This window comes from Chinchilla lanigera, unplaced genomic scaffold (assembly GCF_000276665.1).
Source record: "Chinchilla lanigera isolate Chin_1 unplaced genomic scaffold, ChiLan1.0 scaffold00050, whole genome shotgun sequence".
Taxonomy (NCBI): domain Eukaryota; kingdom Metazoa; phylum Chordata; class Mammalia; order Rodentia; family Chinchillidae; genus Chinchilla; species Chinchilla lanigera.
The window spans coordinates 784,975-808,775 of NW_004955451.1; the positions used below are offsets into that span (position 1 = coordinate 784,975).

Sequence of the window (23,801 nt, forward strand, 5' to 3'; positions counted from 1 at the left end):
TTGAGCCTCAGGGAACCAATTAATATAAGTACTGAGACACTACTGTATTCAGCTTATTCAGGCAGTTATTACAGATTTGCTCCTCGAATTGAGTTTTTTAAGCTTTTATTTTCCTTACAAATGTTTTTGTAACAGTCTGAAGTTAACAGTGTTACTCTGACATGAACTGGTATTTTACAGTTCTGTTCTGACATTAACCATTTAAAATTTGATCATATGGCTTGATCTTTACATTCCTAGCTTGGTGTTCATTTGAAGTAAACTAAATTTGTCTATCACTCTCTTAGAAGTACCTTTGTAATCTGTTATATCAAAGCAAAACTACAATCTCTTGCTGTTACATGGAGTCACTTTATGGAGGTTCTACTTCTACAGTTTATTTTTGACTAATGATTTAACCCCCATGGGTCGCCATGAAACATGGCTCTCAGTCTATAAACTGACAGCAGTTGAGTATTTTCTCAGGAAAAGGCCTCACATCACTTTTGGATTGAATGCCTGTGTCTCATTAGGGCTTTTTTAGATTTTTACAGAAGGCAAAATACATCACAAATGAGTGGGATCGCTCTAAAAAGGAAAAAGACTTGTTTTTAGCAATGTGGGTAGTTACTTTGTGATCAACATGTTTAGTACCCTTTTATTTTGTTTTTGTTTAATTTATTCTAGGCCTTTATATTGCCTGACATTTATTTACTCTGGTTTTCAGTATAAGTTGACTGTATTTCTCTAGTAGTCTTCTCAGTATTATTAAAAGCAAATTATATCCTTAATCACTGTGACCTCCTGCTTCAGCCTCTTTAGTCAAGGCATGTTACCTTCTTCTAGATCTTCTACCCAAGACTTCCAGATTTTCTTTAGGAACTGTAGTTCTAATTTATTTGGCATTCACAGATATTATTCACTAGAGGATCCTTTTATTAGAGCTTTATTCAGGGAAGCTACTGGCCTGAATTTTCCCTTCTTACATTCCCTCACTTGAACAGTAGCTTATGAATAGTTTTAAACTGATATATATGTAATACATATGTATGTTTGTGTATGTTCTTCCTTTTTACCTTCTTAGTATTTTTAAAAAGGTATTAGGGTAAGTAACTTGTAGCCAGTTATCAGTTTTCTTGAAGCAAAAGTATATGAGTTTCTTTAATCATTTTCCTGGTGCAGGAATAATAGACAGCTTGTTTATTTCTCTGACCTAATTCTCTTTATTTAAGAGTCTGTGAGCTCAGCACTTTTGTGAGGTCAACTAGTGTTTTATATAGCTTAATCCTGGAGCTCAGATTATATCACTTGGCATTCCTTTTTCTCTTCTTCAGTGAGGCTCAGAGTTTAGAGCCCAAGTTGTATTTGTGTCTGTCTTTTATCCCTGTGTGAATGCCTAGTATCACCTGCTGGTCCTGGAAATATAAGAGCTTGTTGCACTGATGCATCATCCTCAATGTCTTTATTTTTGACAATTCATTAAATCATTTCACATTGAGATTTTCACTTAGCTTGGGACATATTAAATGCCTCAGAATAATCTGAAAATTCTTCAGTCAGCATATATATTTAATAGCCTAAACTGTAGCTATATTTATGCAAACATATAAGGTATTATATCCCATAAACTCTGTGGATATGTGTATGTCTTTGTATATTATGACAATGTGGGAATACAAAATGCAAAACTCCCAGTAATATTTTTATAGGTAATATGTACTAGTAAACATGGGTAATTTTTAAAGCTTTTAATCTGTGATTCACGTGAGTGTCAAAATCGATACAGGAGATGGAAGTATACCTTGTTGTATATTTCTTTACATATATAATGCGTGAGAACCTATTGTTGTCTATTTCCACCTATTTCTTTGCTGGAAATCTGTGCTTTAGATAAGTCCAGTTGCATTGCACTTTCTCTGTTGTTTGCTACTTGTGGCCTTCTGTGTTACAGTGTTTTAATTCAAGTACTTTTCATTTTCCACTTTTTACATGCAGAAGAGGTCAGCTGTGTTCTCCCCTGGTAGCTCATTGTGGCCATAGCTGGATTTAGGTTGCTTGGCACCTTCAACAATTAGCTGTTGGTGGGTGGCCTCTGAACCTTCTTTCTATTTGTGAAAGGTTAGAAATTGGAGGCTTACTATGTGACTAATCAGCAGCTTGCTGCCATTCTTGAGAATTCTCACAGCCTTTGACATCAGAGATTAGTACTCAGATACTCAAAAGTCACCCAACTTGTGGCTTTTCTTTTCTTTTCTTTTTTTTTTTTAAATTCATGGGAGCATTTGGTTGTTAGCAGGCTAGAATGAACTTTTTTTTGGTCTTTTTTTTCGGTCTTTTTTTGGAGGGGTAGTGGGAATCTAACTTAGGACCTTGGGATTGCCAGGTAGGCACTTGTGCCACTGAGCTGTATCACTGGCCCTTTTTTGGTCTCTTTCTGAGACAGGGTTTCACTATGTAGTTCAGGCTGGCCTTAAACTCACTTGGTAGCCCAGGCTAGCCAGTTCGCATCAATCCTCTTGGCTCAGCCTCCCAAGCGCTGGGATTACAGGAATGTGCCACAGTGCTCAGCTAGAATGAATTTTAAATAAATAAAATTCTGTAGTTCTTCTTCATTCAGGATAGTCTGCTGATAAAATGCAAGCATCTGGTGAAAGAGAAGATTCTCAGCAGGTTTAAGTGCTTACCAAAGTGCTTTCCTGTACCCATGGCTTAGCTTCCAGTCTCCGCTGTGTTATTTTGGCGCTCTAGACTTGTGTAAGATTGGAGAGTTGGGTTTAAAACTCTCAGTATATCATTAGAGTAACTCAAGGTCCCTTCTTGTCGAGGAAGACTAGCTGATTCCAGCGGAAAGAAACAGAAAATCCATGGCACCTGTAAATCCCTCTAGTTTTGTGTTGTGGGTTTGTAGCTAATTATACAGCAGGCAGCTGTAATATTCTGTAGCCCTGTTAGTGTACTTGTCTCAGAAAGAGCAAAATCTTCCAGCAGAGCAAAGGAGGGGCTTTGGAGGAGCTGCAAATGAGACAGTGATCATGTTATTGTAAACTAAAGTTCTTGCAATAAAATCAGGGCATCTAAACTGCAAGGAGGTGATAGAGGGGAAGATGTCAGTGGAAATACATGGTTCAGATGTGTTGTACAGCTCTTGATTTGGATTCTTCTGCAAAAATATAGTCACACAAAGAGAACACCACTGGTCACAGCCAGTCAAATTGCTGTTTCTCCTGTGGTACTGTTGTTAGTGACTGCTAGTAGGTTATTCAGCTGACCTCTTCTGATTCCGCTTTGCTGCCTGATTTCAAAAGATTTGCCCTATACTGGCTCTGAGTCACTCAGCTTGATGTAACCACTGCTTGTTTGCACACATCCCCATCATTTTCATATAAGGCCTTTTTCCCCCCTTCAAATTAGGTAAAAGAACGTGTAACATTTTCATATGATAAGAGATTTATATAGGGCCAGCTAGAATCAAGCAAAATGAAATTTAGGTGGAAAGAATGGTAAAGAGGCTCAGAAAACTTGTGATTGCCCACAAGTGCCCAAGAAGTCACTGTTTCTTAAATTAAAGAGAGTTCAGCTAGCAGGCAACAACTCTGACTTTGCATTCATATTGAAAGAGGGACTCCAGCCATTCTGGGCAGGCAGATCAATAAAATCGGAGGTGACTTAATGCTGGGAACCTCAGAATTCAAAGGATTTCTCTTGTCCTTTAAAATCTATATGAATGTATAATCCTAGCTTCAGGAGTAGAGATGAGAAAATGCCAGGTCTAGATTCTGGTTTGTGATAACATATTCCACAGCATTCTTGGAAAGCGTTCACTTTGGTTTCTTAGTTATCATATCTGTAAAATGGAGCTAATTTACCAAAAAAAAAAAAAGTGATTCTAGTATTTAGAAAAATACCATTAATGAAGATTCATGATAATAAATATTTGAATAGTCCAAACAGCAAATTTGAGGAGTCAGATTATATTCCATTTATGTTTTTGAAAATATAGTTAACTGCATTATAAAGATTAAGCATTTTTACCATATTTGCATGATGAATATGCAGTGGAATGTGGTAGATTTTATTTTAGCTCCATAAATGGAATATTTGACTCATACAGTCTTTTATTTTTCACAGACCATAAATCTGACTTTCTGGTAAATCACAATAGTATTTAGTGTGTCCTGTTCTTAAGTTGTTCAAATAACCTCTGTATAAGAGAACAAAATATATAAATGATCATTATGGGCATGACTAAGCATATACCCGTTTAACAGTTTATTTCTTTCCCTGCTTATCTCTCCCATGAGCCCACAAATTTTTATTCTAACAAAGAGAATAAGCTGATTCTAAACCTATCATCTTATATAATTCATTTGGAGTCATTCCTTTAAATATTGGAGATGTTGGGACTTTCTGTTTTTTACCTTACACTGTTTAGATGGTGTGTAATTCTTACAACAAAGCAGCAGGGGGCTCCCTATGAGAGCAGGAGAATTGCTGATGGGGAAACGCTGGCTTTTTGTTGTTGGTCTTCTTTTCAGTGTAGGCCTTTTTCTCCTGTAAACTTGGCCCTCATCCTGTGAATACTCCCTAAGGGATTAGAGTCTAGCTGCAGAAGCAAGGAGACCATTTTATTAGTTTAAGAAATTGGTTAACAGTTGAGACAGATTATACTGGTTTCAAACTCCAGAAGCCTAGGTGAATGGAATGTGAGATTACTGTGGTTGGAGGGTCCTGCTTTCTGAACTAAGGTTCATGGTAAGAGACTGTGCAGGTGGTATCATTCTTTAGAATCTTACATCTTAAATGAAAGACTTTCCTGTGTTTTCATTAGAATCTATTCATTTTCTATTCAGCTATACCTCCCTGTGCTGTAGAATCTGCATACTTTTTGTGTATTCATGAGGATCAGGTACATTATAACTAAGGATCTCTTATAAAATGAAACCTGTTCTCCTGAGTGAGCGGCCCAAGGAATCAAGCCAGCAAAGGATCAGGTGTTTACACTTGGAGTTTGCTCTTGCTGCCTTATGAATTCACTCTGTGATGCAGGTTTGATGCAGAGAGCAGTGCTACCCACAAATCACACAAGGTATACAGTCTGTGTGCAGTGATATGTCACAGCTTTTTATTTATATGGCCAGCTCAGTCTATTCTGCTCCTTTCACTGCCGTAGAAAGTGCATCATTTTCCTCCCTCTATCCTCCTTCCCACATATCATCAGCACCACCCACTATGTTCTGCCTATTAAGTCCTGTGTGTGCCTGAAAACCCCAACAATGATTAAATGCTGATAAAAGAATGTAAGAAGGTTAAGATATCAACCAATCAGCCCCTTTACAGTACCTCTAAATTATGGGTGGTAAGTATAACTTGGCCCTTTTAACATTGAAAATAAAGGTTTTTATTTGTTTGATTCTTTTTAAGTGAGGAAATGACTGACATTGAAATTTTAAGAAATAGTGGCAAAGGCCAAAGAGAATGCAAGAAATTTTCCTTATTTCCTATTCTTATTCTAATCTTTCCTTCATGATTTTGGCATATTCTTTATAAGAAAGTTTTAGGGCTAGGTTCTAATGTTTTATTTATGAGAGGCCTAAAGTTTCTAAGCTAACATCAATTTAAAAAATAATCATTATCCTAAACTCAACTAATTAAAAAGTTCTAATTAATTTTAACAAATTATACCACTCTAGTGGTAGATTATTTTGACCTTATATTCCTTCATGATTTGCAGTTTCCTTTAAGCTTCTGTAGGAAAAAGTTCCTTCCATTCTCCTCCTTATGGGAGGGAAGTCATGGTTAAAAAGCCAGGAGCCCAGATCACCAGCCTTTCTTTGGAGGAGAATTTGTGGGTCTGTCACATATGCTAGAAAAGCAACAAGGTAGGAGGAGCTGTGGAATTAGCCTCTGCTTATTACACTTTTAATAGCAGGAGTCTTCAAGAGCCTTGTCAAGAATTATATTTCATGGTTCAGCTTAAGATAATATACCATATCATAAAGTTTGAATTAATTTTCATCATTCTGTATTTTACCACTGCTCAGCATTATTTTTTTTGTAATAGAGTTATTTTTTAAAATCCATAATAAATATGTTTTGACCCTTTCCTCAACAGCCGCAGTGGTGAGGTAGGTCAGGAAACATGCCTCTTTGGAGGTACCCTGGGGGCTGAAGGGTGATGAGTACTTAATTATGTCTGCTGAATGCCAGAGCTGCCAAACTGGAGCTCCTGTGACTGGTCTGTATCTACTCTGACAATTCTTTTATTATAGCTTTCACTAACCTATCAGTAACTAACTGTGGTTGTTTAATTACAGAGGGAACATCCCCACGCTAAACAGGTACCGTATATTTAGTTTCTTTTCCAATTAAAAGCACCTCTTTTTAAAAAAATTTTAATAACTTAGAATAGTGAAACCAGAGAAAAAATAACACTGCTCCTGACAAGCTAATGTGGTGTCTTCTGCTATGGAGTCCTGAGCTCCCATCTGGATATACTAACCTGCTCTTTCTGTTTGGAAAACATGTCTTCAGCTTTTCTTCAGCTGTTTAAAAAGCCATACTTAAAAAATCATTACAGAAAAGCTCCCATTTAGTTGTATGTATAAGGAGTTTGTGTGTATGATGTTCAGTTTTGCTGCAGACATCTTTTGCTAAGTTCTCTGTCCAGTTTGGGGCTTTCAGTGGAGAAACTCTTAAGCTTACTCCTATCTTGGCAAATTTTCCGCAATTTTTTCAATATTTAATTTCTAATTTGTTTCTCCTTCTAGCGGAGTTGAAATCCAGAAATAGCTGATTTCATGTTTTATAAGTTTATTAGGTATTTTTCTAGAGGGTTTTGGCAATTTGGAAGTAATTTAATTTAAACCTACAATAAGATTTGCAGTTTAAGTTTTGATATGTTTAGCCTTCTGAAGAGGTTTCCAGGCCAGTATAACACAAATATTTTAGTACATATTTTGAGTTTCTCCTGCCACCTGAACAAGGTAACAGACAATACAAATTTGAGAGAATAGCAATTGTAATTAGAATTGAGTCCACAAAATGCTAAGACAGTGATATGTTGGTAGTGAGCTCTTTGTAAATACAGTAGTACCTCGGTACCTCAGTTGGTTTTGCTATGTTGTTGAAGATGGCTGCATTTGTGTTTGTGTCGAGAAAATGGCCATGGTTGTATTTGTTACCCAATGTGGAGTTTGTGAACAGAAACAAACTTTTGCTGAATGCTTTTGTTTGCGAACTGAATTGTTTGCAAATAGAACTATTTGTGAACCGAGGTATTACTGTAATGTTCTACATGGAAATATTTATAGGATTGCGTTTATTTATTCCCTTTAAGATATTAAGTAATCAAAAATTTATCATAGCTTTTATTTTTTATTTTTTTATTTTTTTTGGTTTTTCTCCGGTACCAGGAACCGAACTCACGACCTTGCGCTTGCCAGGCAGGCGCTTTTGCCGCTGAGCTAAATCCCCAGCCCCTATCATAGCTTTTAGAGCCCAATTAAAATGTGGAAAAGAAAAGGAAGTGATATTTGTTTCTTTGAACCCAGGACATTTACACTGAATTATATTACTAACCCTTTTGTTATTTTTTATTTTGAGATAGGGGCACTAAATTGCTAAGTTGTCCAGGCTGGGCTCGAATATGTGACCCTACTGCTTCAGCCTCCTAGAATGCTGGGATCACAGGCATGTGCTATCATGCCTGGCTGTAGAGGACTGTTTGTATAGGGTCCTTTAGTCTTCCCTTGGAAAATAGGCTTGGTTTATTTCCTGTGTGCCTTCAGTACCTCTGGCCTGTGAGTATAGTACTAGAGGGAAACTGAATATTATGTATTTCCCGTGGGGTTCATTTGAGTAAAAAAATATTTAACCCATGTTTGCCACACACAGAGCCTGTTAGCTTAGAGGAGAGAGAGAGTACCTTTAAATGTTGTCTAGAATCCTTTTATTTTTCCAGTCTAATGCCAGGCAGGTAGAACAGATATAATGCCTCACAAACTTGGTCCTTTAGTAAATACATTTGGTGATCCTACAAAAGAGGAGGATGATAGCATTCTAGGGAGTATCATGTGTAAGACTTGCTTGATCTGTGTTTCATTTGTTTGTTTCACTCATGATATAAATGGGCTACTCTCCTGCTGTGCCTTTCTATTCCTTACTACTGTCAAAAGATGAAGTACCTTTTCCATAGTTGCCACTTACCAAAGGAATAAAATCCAAGAGTGTCAGTCTCCATAGTCTGTTGAGCAGCATTCCCATCATATAAAGAATTCCATTGACATTTATAAGTATAATTTGTAGTAGGATGCAATAAGTGCCCAGATCACAAGTCCACATTGCTGGCTTTTTTCCTCCTACAACATTACAGGTATATAATAGTTCAAGATATTTGGGCAGTTCCTCAAGGTGCAGGTACCATTGCCTCACTCCGAACTTGCTTCAGATCCACATGCCAATAACATGTCAGGAAGTCCATGAGGCATCCTTTAGCTTGGTGCTTCCTAACAGGTTGTCCTGATTGACTGCATTCAGAAACACCTTACAGTATGATTTATCAGTACATACTACTGAGGTGCACCAAGGAATATTCCAATTCATTATGGTTTTTTTTTTTTTTGTTTTTTTTTTTTGGTTTTTCTCCGGTACCGGGAACCGAACTCACGACCTTGCACTTGCCAGGCAGGCGCTTTTGCCGCTGAGCTAAATCCCCAGCCCCTCATTATGGTTTTAGAATGAACAAATCAGTTCACTTCTCTTGAAGCATCTCCATTTAGCAACTATTTGTCATGCTTACACATACTTTGAGACCCATGTTCTGCCCTTTTGTATCTTGCTGGAAATTATTAAGGGTTTCTTTGAAGATATTTTTGCTGTAGTGTAGAAGTGTTTAAACATAAAAAGGAAATTTGACAATTAGAGGTTGAAAATGTCTCTCTTTTAAAAAAAGAGAGAACTGTATTTCTAGTAACAGCTATCCCTGTCAACCCATTAAAAGAAAACATAAATATCTCAATAAAGTTTCTTTTGTAGGCTGTGACTTAATTCTGTACCATAGATAATGCTCTTTATAATGATTTATTCTAAACTGTTCCATTCTTATTTAGAATTATTGTCTTGTATAACTATATCTACCTATCTTATCTCTGTATTTGTGAATACTTAACCTATTATAGTTCCTTGTGTTCCATAATTACAATTCACTTGGCTGGCATACTTCTTTTTAAAAGAGGGATGTTTTGGGGAGGGGGAAGATCAGGATGGTTTTTAACCCACATGTGCTGTTCAAATATCAGGCATATCATTTTAATAATAATATTAAAACTGGAGTGAAATTCCTGACAGTCTTTAGGTTTCTATATAATTTTGGAGTTATAAAAATATGTATGGGAGAATTCAGTTGAAATGTGAATCTGATAAGACAACCTTATCCACAGTGGGTAAAAAACCAAATCTGCTCTGCAACCTGACCCATCCTCAGAATTTCCTCCTAGCTCCCTTTCCCTGTTGCTGCTCTCCCAGTCCTCACTCCTACCCTTTTTGTCTAATGAACTTGTTTGAATTATCATTTAGAATGTCCTTCTCCTCCAACCTCAACCACTATGGCATGACTCATGTAGCTAGTGTCAGCGATGTGCTGTTGGACAACTCCTTCACTCCCCCATGTCAGCGGATGGGTGGAATGGTCTCTTTTCGGACTTTTGAAGATTTTGTCAGGTAAGACTTTGTGGAACTCTATACAAGGAATGCCATAGATTTCTCTGTTTCAGGCTTTCACCTTTCTGAAAAATAAAGATACCAAGAATGGCTATGAGCCAGCTAAGATGTTGCCCTTACTTTAGTGTATCTTTCCTTGGAGAGGTATATATCTTTCTATTTCCACCTCTTATTCAGGCTGTACAAGCCTCTGCTTGTAATATGAGCCGGTCAGGAAAAAAAAAAGAAGCAAACAAAAATCATCTTTTCCTTAGGAGCTAACAGAAGAAGCTGTCTGCTCTGTGATGAGTGAAATGTCAGGAGAAATTAAACACAACACTAGAGTGAGCCCTACCAGAGACGATACATCTTTTGATTAAATGCATTCAGCATCTATCTCTTGATGTATACTGATGCATTACCCTAGGGGGAGGGGTAATTACATTGGTCTGTCAGTGCTTCAGTCCCAGGCTCTTTCTGTTACTTTAAGACCGATGATGACAGCAGTGCTTATATCTTACATATTGAAAAAAACAAAAAAAGCTTTAGATCATTCTTTTTTTAAAAAGAAAAAATATATATGGTTTATTAAAGTTTAAACAATCCATCCACCTAATTTCTGCCACTTGGTGAAATTTTGCATGTCATCTCTAGCCACTGGTATTTCCATTCAGTTGAATATTGAGTACAAGATAGGATAGATTATTCTTTTAGACAGAGCTACCAATGGCAGCATTAGTTTCCTGCCAGTTAGATTTTCTGCCACATGGGTTTTCATGGTGGGTGTTTCCCTGGTGTTTTTCAGGATCTTTGATGAAGTGATGGGCTGTTTCTGTGACTCCCCACCCCAAAGCCCCACATTCCCAGAGGCGAGTCATACATCTCTATATGATGAAGACAAGGTACTGTGTCCTCTTTGGGAGACTGCTTTGTTCCTTCAGACATGGGACTTTTCTATACACTATGTACTTTCTGACTTTGGAACATTACAGAGGAGAATTAACCCTTTTATTCTACTTCATATGTATTTGTGTATGGCACAACAAAATATTTTTTGGAAATAGGAAAATAAGTTCTAAATTTTACAAAGTTAAATTGGAATATTAATCTTGGAATCCATAATGTAGAATCGGTTCACATATATTCTTTGCAGCTGCCTCTGGCTCTCTGAATATTATTTTAAAAATTTGAACTTTGATTGCTCAAATTCTTACTTAATGATGACTTGTATCTTTTCATAGGGGTACTGTTATAATCTTCAGAGAATAGCAGACTTTAGATTTCAGAAGACTAGGAATTTTGTTGAAAACTTTATCCTTTTATTATCCTTTCTTTTCATTTCTCAGTAAACAAATTGTTCTGTTCTTATCCTACTTGACTACTGTGTTTTACCATGGTTTGATATTTTTGTTGGATAAACTAGGACTGGGCATGGTGGCACACACCTGTAATCCCAGCACTGGGAGGCTGAGGCAGGAGGATTGCCACAAGTTCAAGACCAGCCTGGGCTACATAGTGAGTTCAGGGGCAGCCTGAACTATACAGCAAGAACCTGTCTCAAAGAAAAAGGCTGTTATTTGAGAAATTGTAAGGAAACATATAGAAATATGTTCACATGACTTCTTTAACTCATTTCTATTCACATTCTGTGATGAGATACAGCAAATAGAGCAAATAAAATGGTTCCATTCCATTTCATTGGTGACAAAGTTGAGACACAGTGACTTTCAAGTTCATGTCAAATCAAAATTTGAAGCCACCTCTAGCTAATGCCTGGGTGCATTTTCTTTCATGTGCTTTATTTTATCTCTGTTGTGGCTGTTGAGCAGTAGCTTCAATTTTCTTATTCCTACTGATTGGCAAATCAAAACATCCTTTGAGGGTATATCTTTTTTAGTTCTTCTATTGGGTACTATGACTTCTTCCTGTTTCTGAAGTATCCAGCCTCATGATTTCTTTGGTTTGTGTCTTGGGTTACAGGTCCCCCGGGATGAACCAATTCATATTCTGAATGTGGCCATTAAGACTGACTGTGATATTGAGGATGACAGTCTGGCAGCTATGTTCCGAGAGTTTACCCAGCAAAATGTAAGTCCTTGATTAAGTGGAAGCTGATGGTGCCTTTCCTGCTGGTTGTACCAGTCATCTTTTTTTTTTAGTTGCTATTTGTAAGGCTTATCATTGATAATGGCGATGTCTTTTATCGTGAGAATCAGAACAATGACTAATTTTGCCTGTACAGATAAAATTTCAAAGCAATTTAATGATATATAGTGAGCCTCTTATATAAAAAATATAGGCCTGGAAAAAAATATATCTACTTGAGATATTTAAAATGTTTTTAAGGGAAGTTATATTCCTAAATCACTGTCAGAGCTCCAGTTTTAAGTTTGCAGTCACCTGCTAAATATTTCCCTTTGGTTACTTAACACTACATGTGTAATGTCAAACTATCCAGATCCTTCTGAGTTCTTCCTTTAAAAATACTATACTCCCATCCTCCTTTCAATTTTGTATCAGTTGGATATGTCATGTTGAATCAAACTTCATAGTCTAAACTTAAATTCTTAGCCAAGCATAGTAGTGTATATCTGTAATCCCAGCACTCTGGGAGACTGAGGCGGGAGGATCTCAAGTTCTAGCCCAACCTGGACATCTTAATGATTTAGGGAGATCCTGTCTCAAAATTTAAAAAACAAAGAAGGGCTCAGGATATAACTCAGCACAGAGCTCCTGGGTTAAAACTTCAGTACTGAAAAAAATTTTTCCTGCCAGGTATAGTGCTATACATCCGTAATCCCAGTGTTCAGCAGACGGAGGCAGGAGGATCACTGGGAGTTTGAAGCCAGCTTGGCCTATGTAGTAAGTTCAGGACCAACCTGAACTATATAGCAAGACCGTGTCTCAAAACAAACAAACAAACTCACACCCCCCCGAAACGAAGCAAAACAAAAAATATCTTCACCCTTCACCAGGAGTGTTTTCTCCTCCCTGCCTTCCTTCTTTCCCTCCTTTTTTCCTTCCACTTATATTAAGAACAGCATCAAATTTAATCTCACTGATGAAGACTTCTGAATAACTAATTAAAATGTATTTTTATCTCTTGAAATACTGATTCATCACTTTATGTTTATTAGCAATAATAGTATATTTCATTTATAAAGAATTTCTCCTCTGAATTTATTTATACTTCATCACAGTCTCATGAGATTAGATAAATCAGGAGTTATTCCAGTCGTACAGGTGGAGAAAATCTCAAGATGAGAGATACTAAGGCCTCTTGGCCACCAACTGCAAAATGACAGAGCAGAGATAAGAATTTAGGGCTTTGATGCTGGCTCTGGGGGCCAGAGATCCAGGAACTTTATATGTAAATAACATATTCTTAGTCCTGAAAATGTTTGCGATCTAGTGGAGAATACTGGACACGTGTTCTTAAAACAAGAATTTACTATACAGTAGGTACTTCCTTGCGGGGGGAGGTGGTGATGGGAATTGAAACCAAAGCCTCCCGCATACTAGGTAAATGCTGTACACTGAGCGATAGCCACAGCTCCTGCAGTTGTATTTCGCTGTGATATGTGATAGGTGCCAAAGTGTAAACTGCTCTTAAAGAACAGACTCGTGTGTTCTTTTTGAATAACAGCACAGAGCACATAGTACTTGTTATAAAGATCTCAACATAGCACGGCTATAATCCTAACATTCTGGGAGGCTGAGGCAGAAGGGATTGAAAGTTTGAGCCCAGCCTGGAAAATTTAACCGTTTAGCAAGATTCTTTCTCAGAATGACAGAATGGGATGGGATGGGATGAAATAGAACAGAATGGGCTGGGGATGTAGCTCAGTGCAAGGGCCCTGGGTTCAATCTTCAGTACCACAAAACAATAGCAACAACAATAAAACTCAATAAACTAGGTATGTCAGTGCACACCTGTAATTCCTGCACTTAGGCTGAAGCAGGAGGATCATGTGTTCAAGGCTAGTCTGGGCTACAGAACATGACCTCTCCCACCAAGAAACCTCCTCAATAGATGTTTTGAAAACTTAGTTCTGCAGTATAAACTATTAGTGCTATTGATATTCACACATAATACTGATGGTAGATCCCTAGGGGGGAAATGGCAGCTTTGTGACTAACATGAATCAGCATTTATACTGTGGTTATCTCAGACCAACTCTGGGATTGCAGTGGCAATGTGTGTTAAAAAGGTAATTCCAGGGCCTGGTGTGTGCTGTGTAACTGCTGAAACACTGAGCTACATCCCTGGCCTCTGGTAATTTTTTCTTACATGAGAAATTCACCTTCCTTCTTGCCTTTGGCTAGTAACCACATAAAATTAACCTGAAGCCAGTGACAAAGGTACTTTTAGTGGGAGAGTCCTAATGTGGCTGCTGTTGCTTCTTGGAATAAATCTATGAAAATATCTTCCCAGCTTTTGAGGCCCTCACTAATTGTCCTTATTTGACTTTTTTTCCATAATTTGACCATGACTTTTGTTACCTTCAGATCTAAGGGCTGTTTATCATCACCTGGTTGTTTAAAGAGGTGGTTTCTTTGTTTTCACTGCATACGTTTTTAACATTAATGTGCAATAAGATACTACTTTTTTCTTTTCTGGACTTGTAAACTAAACTGAGGCATGGGGAAAAATCTAATGTCTGCCTAAAACTATTTTAGAAGAGGCCAGGTAGACTATGCTGACATTCCAAGTCTAGGGAAGTTATTAAATGTACCAGGTTCTGCGCTTATCCAGGAATATTTGGCATGTTCATCTCCTTATTTTAATAATATATATAAAAAGGAAAAGCAATTTAAGAAAAAAGCTTAAGTGATAACTAGTTTTGTTTTTCACTTCATGATCATGCTCCTAGCAGTTTAGAAAAAGTTTTTTTTAAAGCACACATTAAACTATCAAATAGGTTGATCCAAATTGTCCAGATAATCTTCTAGTCCCAGCATGTCTTTTTTTCTCTCATAGAAATTAGGATCATATATTTGTAAATGACTTGTGGAGGAGATTGAAGCAGTCAGTGTAAATGGAGTTTCTCCAGGTGCTGACGCCTAATCGCTGGGTAATAGCTGTGGACTTGCTGTGAGACCCACATTATTACAATGTAATCAGAATCCTGTTGCTCTGCTGTTATTGTCAGCCACTTGTGGAATTTTAAAAGCAATAACAATTTTGCTTTTAAATCATGGCATTATTAAAGTTATTTTCTTCCCTTGCCAGAACATAGGTATTGATGCTTATCTTTGAAGGACTTGATGGTAGTGAAATTCTTTTTTGGTGTCATAAGAAATGTTTCTGTTCCTGGGTACACTGATAGTCTGAGCCTCACCACCCCACCTTTCTTTCTACATAGTCCTCTCCCCTTCCTTGTCTTCCCCTCCCCTCTTCAGACAGGGTATCACTGCATGGTTCAGGCTAGCCTTGAACTTACTGTGTCGTCCAGGCTGGCCTCAAACTTGCAATTATCCTCCTGCCTCAGCATACCTAGTGCTGAGATTACAAGTGTGTATCACCAATTCTTGGCCTACACAACATTCTGTTATTGTAGAGTGATTGTTCGGTTACTTACACTAAGAGGCATGATGATAGCATGGAGTTTTTTTAAAAATACAATCAGGTCAAATTAATATTTGACCTAGGAACTAGTATTTAGAGTTTGTTTATAAAAATTTTATTTTCCCAGTTACTTTTTATTTATACTGTATTATTAATAAAATCAATTTTATTACTCAGTGGTACCATAGAAGAAATAGAAAAATGGGGGAAGTGGCCAAGAATATGCTTCTTCATAGGAAGAAGCCAAGTTGGATTAAAAAAATAAATAAATAAAATAAAATAAATAATCACAGTGTCAAGAAAGTTAAAAACTGGCTTATGAAATAACTCTTACTTATAACGAGGAATGTGATCAAATAAAGCCTTCATGCACATTGTGGAAATCCACATTTTTTCATTGATAATTTCCTACCACTTCGTAATTTGGTAAGCCCCTCCTATTACTATGTTTACTCTTTAAAACTAAAAAAAAAAAATCTACATTTTTTTTTTCTTTTTGCACTACTCATAAATTTTCTTGAGTCATTTAACTGTTGGGATTGCTTTACTACTTGTTACCATGTAGCCATTTCATTAGGGACCATTAAGAGCATGTATTTTACTTAATTCATACTGTTTCTAACTTTTGGAGAAGTAAGCTGTACAGGAAGAAGGCTTAGCTCCAAAGTCTACGACTCATGTAAGAGGCTGCCATGAAACCAGTGATCTATGTTGACTTTTTTTTTTGTTTTGTTTTGTTTTTGGTTTTTCTCCGGTACCGGGAACTGAACTCAAGACCTTGCACTTGCCAGGCAGGCGCTTTTGCCGCTGAGCTAAATCCCCAGCCCCTATGTTGACTTTTGATGTACTGCTTGAATATGCTACGTGGAGAGACGAATGATTCCTAAATTTAAAAACTTATTAAGCTTTGCTTTTAACTATTTGTAAATGGAATTTAAAAAAACAAAACAATTTTAAAAACTTCAGTAACATACAGAGAAACTGTATAGCAGAACTGAAAGGTTAGGATTTGTTAGGTTGAATGCTAGCAGTGCTGTATCTAGTGGTATTTAATACAGATCTATAATCTAAACAACAGTTTAGAATCTGTATTTTCTCTTCTGTAGAAAGTTCTTTATTTCTCTCTGCCTGATTTTACTCAGAAGCTTATTTCACATTTGCCTGCCTCTCAGTATGTATTCCAAGCTGAGCTTGTACTCACTATGTAGCCAAGCTGGCCTGACACTCACGGTGATCCTCCTGCCTTAGCCTCCTGGGTGCTGGGATTATAGGTGCTTGCCACCATGCCCAGCCAACAGTGAGATTCGTATAAACACATGTTGTGTTAAGATTTACCTTGATGTGAGTCAGTTCTTTTAGTGATTTTGTTTAATCTTTTCTCCTCCACGAAATTCTCGTTCAAATTTTTCCAGATTAATATAAAACCTATTCCATGTGACTTGGTCCTAGGAGCCATCTTAAAATTTGTTCGCTGGGTGTGGTGGCACACACCTGTAATTCAGCACTCAGGAGGATAAGGCAAGAGGATCTCCAGGGGTTCGAGGCCAGCCTGAGCTGCATAATTGAGTTCAAGGCCAGCCTGCGTTACACAGTGAGACCCTGTCTGAGAAAAACAAAAACAAACAAACGAAATTTGTTTATTTGCAAGTTTGAAAGTCCTGAGCTGAAATGTCCAAAAAGGTTGCTTACCCCAATCAGAGTTTTATGAATGCTGAATGGGGTGAAATTTAGAATTAATGGAGATGTCATCTATTTTCTGTTTTATGTGTTTGTTCATAGAAAGCTACCCTGGTTGACCATGGGATTCGGCGCCTTACTTTCCTGGTTGCACAAAAGGTATTGATTGACAAATGTGAATTGTATCTTTCTAATATGTCTTATTAATATGCCTTATGCTACTGCAGAAGTTTTTTTTTTTTTTTTCCTTTGGTACTGGGAATCAAACTCAAGACCTTGTGCTTGCCAGGGAGGCACTTATGCCACTGAGCTATATCTTTGGCCCTACTGCAGAAGTTGTAAAACTAAAGATAGGATTATAGTAATATGGGTATAGAATTTATACAGAGAAATAACTGCTTTTTATAAATTTAATTATTAAAAGTTAGATTACCTTTGGAGTTCTGGGAAGGACTTTTAGAACCCAAGACGGTGCGCTTGCCGGGCAGCCACTGTGCTACTGAGTTATATCCCCTACCCCTCAATTCATTTTTAATGTTATTACTAATTGCTGGTTTCTGCTGTTATTTCTTCTTTTCCATCTTTTATTTGAAAGGATTTCAGAAAACAAGTCAACTGTGAGGTGGATCAGAGATTTCATGTAAGTAAAAGGACAATTATGAAAGATACAATTTTTTTTTTTTTTTGTATCTGTTTGCCACTGATTAAACAGAGTATGTGTGATTTGTTTAGAAGGGTTAGATTGTTGACTCCAGTTTCCTATCTAAAGTTATTGATTGATATATATTTGCACTCTGCTTGATTTCCTGACATCAATAACACAAGGGAGTTGTGTAGTCCACAACATTTCCTAAAGCTGATATGGTCTCTCTTGTTTACTTATTTATTGGGGATTGAACCCGTGGCCTTTGCGCTAAGGTACATCTCTATCCTTTTAATTTTGAGACAGGGTCTTACTAAATTGCTAAATTGTGCAGGTTAGGCCTAAACTTAACAGTTTTCCTGCTTCAACTTCCCAGAGTGCTAAGATTACAGCATGCACCACTATGCCTGGCTTGATCTTTCTTTTAGAAGGCATTATAATAAATACTCAGTCTTTTGATAAGTGTTCTAGCTAAAGGTTTTTCCTTTTTTTTTTTAACCTTATAATGAATTCTCAGTGTATCTCTGAAAAATAGTTAAGAATGAGCGTATGCATTTCTCTAGATGAATAAGGAAGAAACAGCAGCTAACTGCACATGGTGATTCAGTAATAACTGTGTTGTACTTTTGGATTTTGGCAGGTGAATTAAGTTCCATTATCAAGAAATCTCAATTCTGAGGAGCAACAGTTTATTACTTAAAATGCCGTAATAGAACCCAAGTTACTATATTTGTCTTATGTTAATTGTTAGAGCAGGAAATAAAAATTGAGCATTCTGTTGTTTGTTCTCTCAAGTGGCTGAATTAACTGCTAACATTCATGAGATTGAAATTTTATTGGAAAGAGAATTAAGTTAATAGCCTGACATCCTAAGTATGGGATATGTTTGTGATCATGCCCTATATGATGACAACAGTAAGTCCAGAAATCCAGTTTGCAAATCAGGATGTCATTCTCAGAATGACAGATTGTAGTTAAAATGTTCCATTAAAAGTCATTCTAATATAGCTAAATAACATTCTAAAGGATGTTAGGAACTGTTTATTTTTCTGATAAAATTTTATTTTGTTTTTTGTTTTAACAATTAAGATATTAAGTTGGTTTTCAAGCCCTGTTCATTTTGCAATAATAAACATAACATTTGAGATTCTGGAAAGGACTTTCTAAACTCAAGGACCTGTGTGTCATTGATTTTATTGCCTTTTTGTTTATTAGGTCTCTAGCACTTGACATTTTGTTTTCCCTCATACAATTCACCTTCCTGATCTAGTGTGTAGAGAAACAAGAGAGCCTACCTTGCCAGCTAAAGAGCTAAGATTTTCTGAAAAGCTTTAGGAAATGTTGTGGACTACACAACTCCCTTGTGTTATTGATGTCAGGAAATGAAGCAGAGTGCAAATATATATCAATCAATAACTTTAGATAGGAAACTGGAGTCAGTGGAGAAGTATGAGGAGCTTAAAGAGAACCCTGGGGCTTTAGGAAGAAAAATCAGAAGCTTAGAGAATAAAATTGATACTTGGGGATAGAATATGAGAGCCCATGAATAAACACTGGCTGGGGTAGATGCTGATCAGACAGACGTGCCAGAACCAGGCGTAGGCATTTGGAGGAGTTGGGCTAGGTTAGGTTCTTAAATGTTATTATGCTTTTTTTTTTTTTGGTCTGGCTTTGGAATAATAACATATTATTCTTGAGAGTGACACTGAGTTTGTAAAATTGTTTTCCTTTTTACTAATGGTGCAGACCAAGTCTTCACATGTGTAGCATGCTCATTGTTTTCCTATAATAATTCCATGATCTTTCACTAAAAATTTTAAAAACCTAAGATTATTATTTCTCACTAATTTTAGATGTGGAACATATTTTAAAAAACCCTTATCTTTTAATCTGTGTCATGTCCTAGAGTATATCTAATGGCTTTAAAACATTTTTTTTCTCCACGCTATCTTGATATTCCTGAATTTAGGTTAAATGAAGACATGTATAGATAAAAATTTGCTTGGAAATTAGCAGGGGGTCTTCCCTGGCAATCATTGTCTGGTTCCTATTGTGTAGTAGCATCAAGTGGGAAATCAGCAAAATTATCAAGTGATTTGATTTGTCTTAAGTGTAGGAAAGGCTGCTTTGGAGCATAGAGAAATTAAGGTTTAGGTCTGAAATGGATTTGTTTTAAAGAATTGAAAGGCAGAGTTGGGATGCTTTTATTTTGAACTTTTTAGAAATTATTAGTGGTTTCACAGGGGGCAGGGGCAACTATTACTAAACCCTAGCCAGGATCTACAATAGCCAAGACACCTTGGCAGAAATTGTACAAATCCAGGGTTTACTGTCATGGTTTTACTATGAGTTATTCTGTTGGTGGTAGCTTGCCATTCATGAAGGGTGCTTAGCCTCTGTCATGTCATCTGATGTGTGCTTGGCTCATAGTTAGTGTAGTGTGAAAAAGAGGAAGCTTTCTAGGAGTGTTAGAGATGAATCCCTTGATCTCCCTGGCTTCTTGATAATCCACTGTGACGTATGCAGCCTCCCCTGTTCTATACTGTGAAATCCTTACATTATTGAATAGAAGAGAGAATGTGCACATGAAAGGGGCAAGGAGAGAAGGAAGGTTACCAGATTTTGTTCAAGAACAACATTGGTTGGTGTGAAGTCAGGCAAACTATTCTATTTCATAATTATGGGTCTCTTGGACTGCCCCTGAACCAGAACAAGACAAATAAGGGCCAGAGGAGAGGTGCCTAGAGAGTATGTATATTAGGAGTTGTTTATTCAAATATCATTGAAGGGGCTGGGGATTTATCTCAGCGGCACAGCGCCTGCCTGGCAAGCGCAACATCGTGAGTTCAATTCCCGGTACCGGGGAAAAAAAAAAAAAAACAAGTACCAGTGAAGTCTATAAACATTTTTAATGTTCCATTGTGTAATCACTATAGTCCTCCGAAAGCTGGCCACAGATATATCTGTTGTTACCTTAGCCTCCTGATAGTACATGAAGACCTGTTCTAAGACAGCGGTGTTCAACAGCAGTAAAAAGTTTCAGTGTTGAGTTCATTTTCTTAACTACTTAAATCAGGTACCTATAAGTCTTGAATAACTGCTTAAAGTCGATATTTAAACAGACTTTTGAGGAAAAATAAGTATCTTTGTGAATATATTCTTTGTATTAAAAGAATACCTTGAAAGCATAAAAAAGAAGTTCCTTGAAATTTTGCAGCTCTCTAAGCTGCATTTCTGCAGTTTTGTTAGTTAAAATTCACCAATTCACCCTCTGTTAGTTCACTCACATTCAGATCTAGAATTCTAAAAATGCAGCAGAAAGTGCTAATTGGAATATGTTATATATTTTTAAAGCTTTCTGCATTTTTTTAGTCAAGATTTTTAGGTACTAAAAAAAAAAGATTTTTTAGATACTAAAATGCATATTTTCAAGGTGTCCCCCCCACTTCTTTACCCCACCAAAACAAAAACATCTGGTCCAAAATCTGATGAGATTCTAAGTCAAATAGTTTGAATCTATTAACAAAATGCTTTTGTTTCTGGCTTTTAAAATTTTATGAGATCTTTAAAAATTGCTTCTCTTCCTCAAGACAGTTGTTATATGAGTGACTCCCATTCTAAAATTAAATGTTTGGCCTTGAGGAAAGAGCTCACTAAAATGAAATGGATCATGATTAGTTTACTCCCTTCCTTTCTTCCTTTCTTCCTTCCTTCCTTTCTTTCTTTCTATACTTCTTTCTCTTTTTTTTAAAGGTAGTTCTGTTTGTTAGAGGACCAACTATTACTTTTCAAAGGTTTTCTTTGGGTTTTTGTTTTAATTACAGTCTATATAATTAGTTCTCAGCATGTTGAGGTAAAAGAAAATTGCACCAGCAAGCTCCCAATTTCTTCATCTCATTAGGTTTTTAACACGATTATTAGTATCATAATCAGCTATGATGTTTTCTGTTGCAGGTTTTCACATTCTCTGATTTGCAGGGTGTCTTGATTGGCTAATTTAGGCAAATTATTTTGATTGTCTTTGATGATGGTTGGCTGATTAGAACACAGCAGGGGTATAATTTCTTCCTGAGAAATGTTTCATTCTTTTGTTTTTTGGTACCAGAACACTAAGAGGGATTTTCTTTGTGTACATTCAATTATGATATTTGCCCATAACACTAGTAGAATGCCTGGAAAGCAATTACATAGTGATGGAATAAGCCTGAGTGCTGTGGAAAAATTGGCAGCATGAAGATGAGGTATAAGATGAAGGAATTTACTAAAACAAGGGTATCAAATTTTTGGATTTCTTCTTTACTGTTTTCTGTGACTCGTATTTTGAGTTCCAAAAGAGATGACTTTATATAGAAGTCTTCAGACTTCTGGTCTCCCAAAGAATTGCTTGATGATCCTACTTTCCCATTTCACAGATCTTATCGCCTCCTGTTCTGAATGTTCAAAATTTAAGTTAAGGACTTTAGTGTGGAGGTAAACACTTTAACTCAGAAGTTAAAGAAAAAAGTTTATTTATATCATCTCATGACACCTTTTCTTAGCTAACCTTGATGAAAGTCATTTTTTTTAGATTGGTGGTTGTTGCTTAGTCTTTTTACTACCAAGTTCATTTTCCACCAAGAGTTAGTCTCTTTCATTGTTTGTAATAAAAGTATTTCCATTCAGACTATTTGCTTTTTATGCCTTTTAATTTCTACACATTTCTTTAACTGGTTAAGTGGAAGAGAAAGCGTTTTTTGGTTAGGAAAATGGCACAATGTACATAGCTGAGTAACTGTTAAACCAATGAAATATTTTCATTAATTAGCTAGTAAAAGTTTGGCTTGAATAGAAAAATTTATGCTTAAAAATTTGTATTATCACTGTTCTTGACTTTTCTTTCAGAGTCCCATATAAAGATTTTCTTACTTTGACATGTGTTACTTTTTAAAGTGATACTCTGGCAACTAGACTTCAGAAAAAAACCCAAAATTCAGATTATAGAACGCCATGGGCATAAATCTACTGACAACTTACTGATTGTCTTCCTGCTCAGTCTTGAAGTTATCCCTGTGTACTTCACTGTCACTGGGGCAAAGGAAGGGGAGTACATCAGAGAATTATCTGGAGCACATCAGTCCTTTGTAAAATACACATTCAAAGGCTTTTAAAGACTCAAGCTCTGGGCAAGAGATTTCCCTGGGCTTGGTAAATGAATTCCTAAAAGTCTGTTAAAATTATTTTTATAGTTAAATACCTAGGAAACTGTAAAACTGTTTATTAACAATGCAAAGTGAGGGTGAGGTACAATACTTGTGGAAAATATTCAAGAAGGTTTTAGTAAATTCTTACACCAAAAGTTTCAGCATGTGTTTTATTTATTTTGTGCTTTTTTCCCTTATGGTCTTAATTTCTGGTTCCCTCCCCCACTTGAAGAGAAATCCTCTAAATAGGGATTTGGATCATAACAAGAATAGAAAGATAATGCCTTGTACTTGAGAAGTGAAAGGGTATGGGCTCTGACATTAAAGAAACCAAAGTTTATTTCTAGCTTTATGATCCTGGGCATATCACTTGAACCAAGGTTTGCTCATCTGTAAAATGGGGGTTGTAATTCCTCCCTTCAGAGGTTGTTGATAGCATTTAATGGAACAACATGTGAGAATCCCTGCCACCTAGAAGATTTTGAGCCCACGCTTCCTTCATGGTTTCTAAAGCCCACTGAGGAGTATGGAGGCAGCTAGTCCTGCTCTCTGCCTTGTACAAGTGTTGATTATATTGCACTTAATAAAGAAGATGCCTGATGAAACCTCCTATAGAGGCAAATAGTAATGATTTGATTCCAACACTGCCAGTAGAGCTTACTATCCAACAAACAGAGGTATTTGGTGTTAAAAAGTTAAATTTCAGAAACTAATGAGCTCTGCTAATTGAATTCATCTTTGTTAATTAATAAGGTTCTAGTAAATTGGTTGCTCCCTTTTGTAATGTTCTGCAAAAGAGCAGTAAGACCTAATGATTACAAGTTTACTAGTTTTACCCCTTTCTTAACTTCACATAAGAGTGGAAGTGATAAAAGTAGCATATAATATTTTGTTTGTCTTAAGTGTCCCCATTTAAACCCTTGCAATTATTGACTTGAGAATAAGTATGAGGGGGAGAAAAACATGGTTGGAAGATTCTGTAGCAGTGGTGGGGAACCTGTGGCACATGTGCTGCAGCCAGCTGTTTCTTATCATTGAAAACTTTAAAAGGTTCACC

General features: G+C 36.6%; 1 protein-coding gene across 1 annotated transcript in view; it reads left to right on the top strand.

The window, feature by feature from the left end:
• Positions 1-23,801, top strand: part of Acaca (acetyl-CoA carboxylase alpha) — a gene marked incomplete at its 5' end in the record, with an annotated part of 230,860 nt that overhangs the window by 105,942 nt on the left and 101,117 nt on the right. Inside the window, 6 exon segments of the mRNA XM_013519172.1 lie at positions 6,294-6,317; positions 9,553-9,696; positions 10,481-10,577; positions 11,656-11,763; positions 17,024-17,080; positions 17,517-17,561. Coding sequence (XP_013374626.1) covers positions 6,294-6,317; positions 9,553-9,696; positions 10,481-10,577; positions 11,656-11,763; positions 17,024-17,080; positions 17,517-17,561 — 475 coding nt within the window.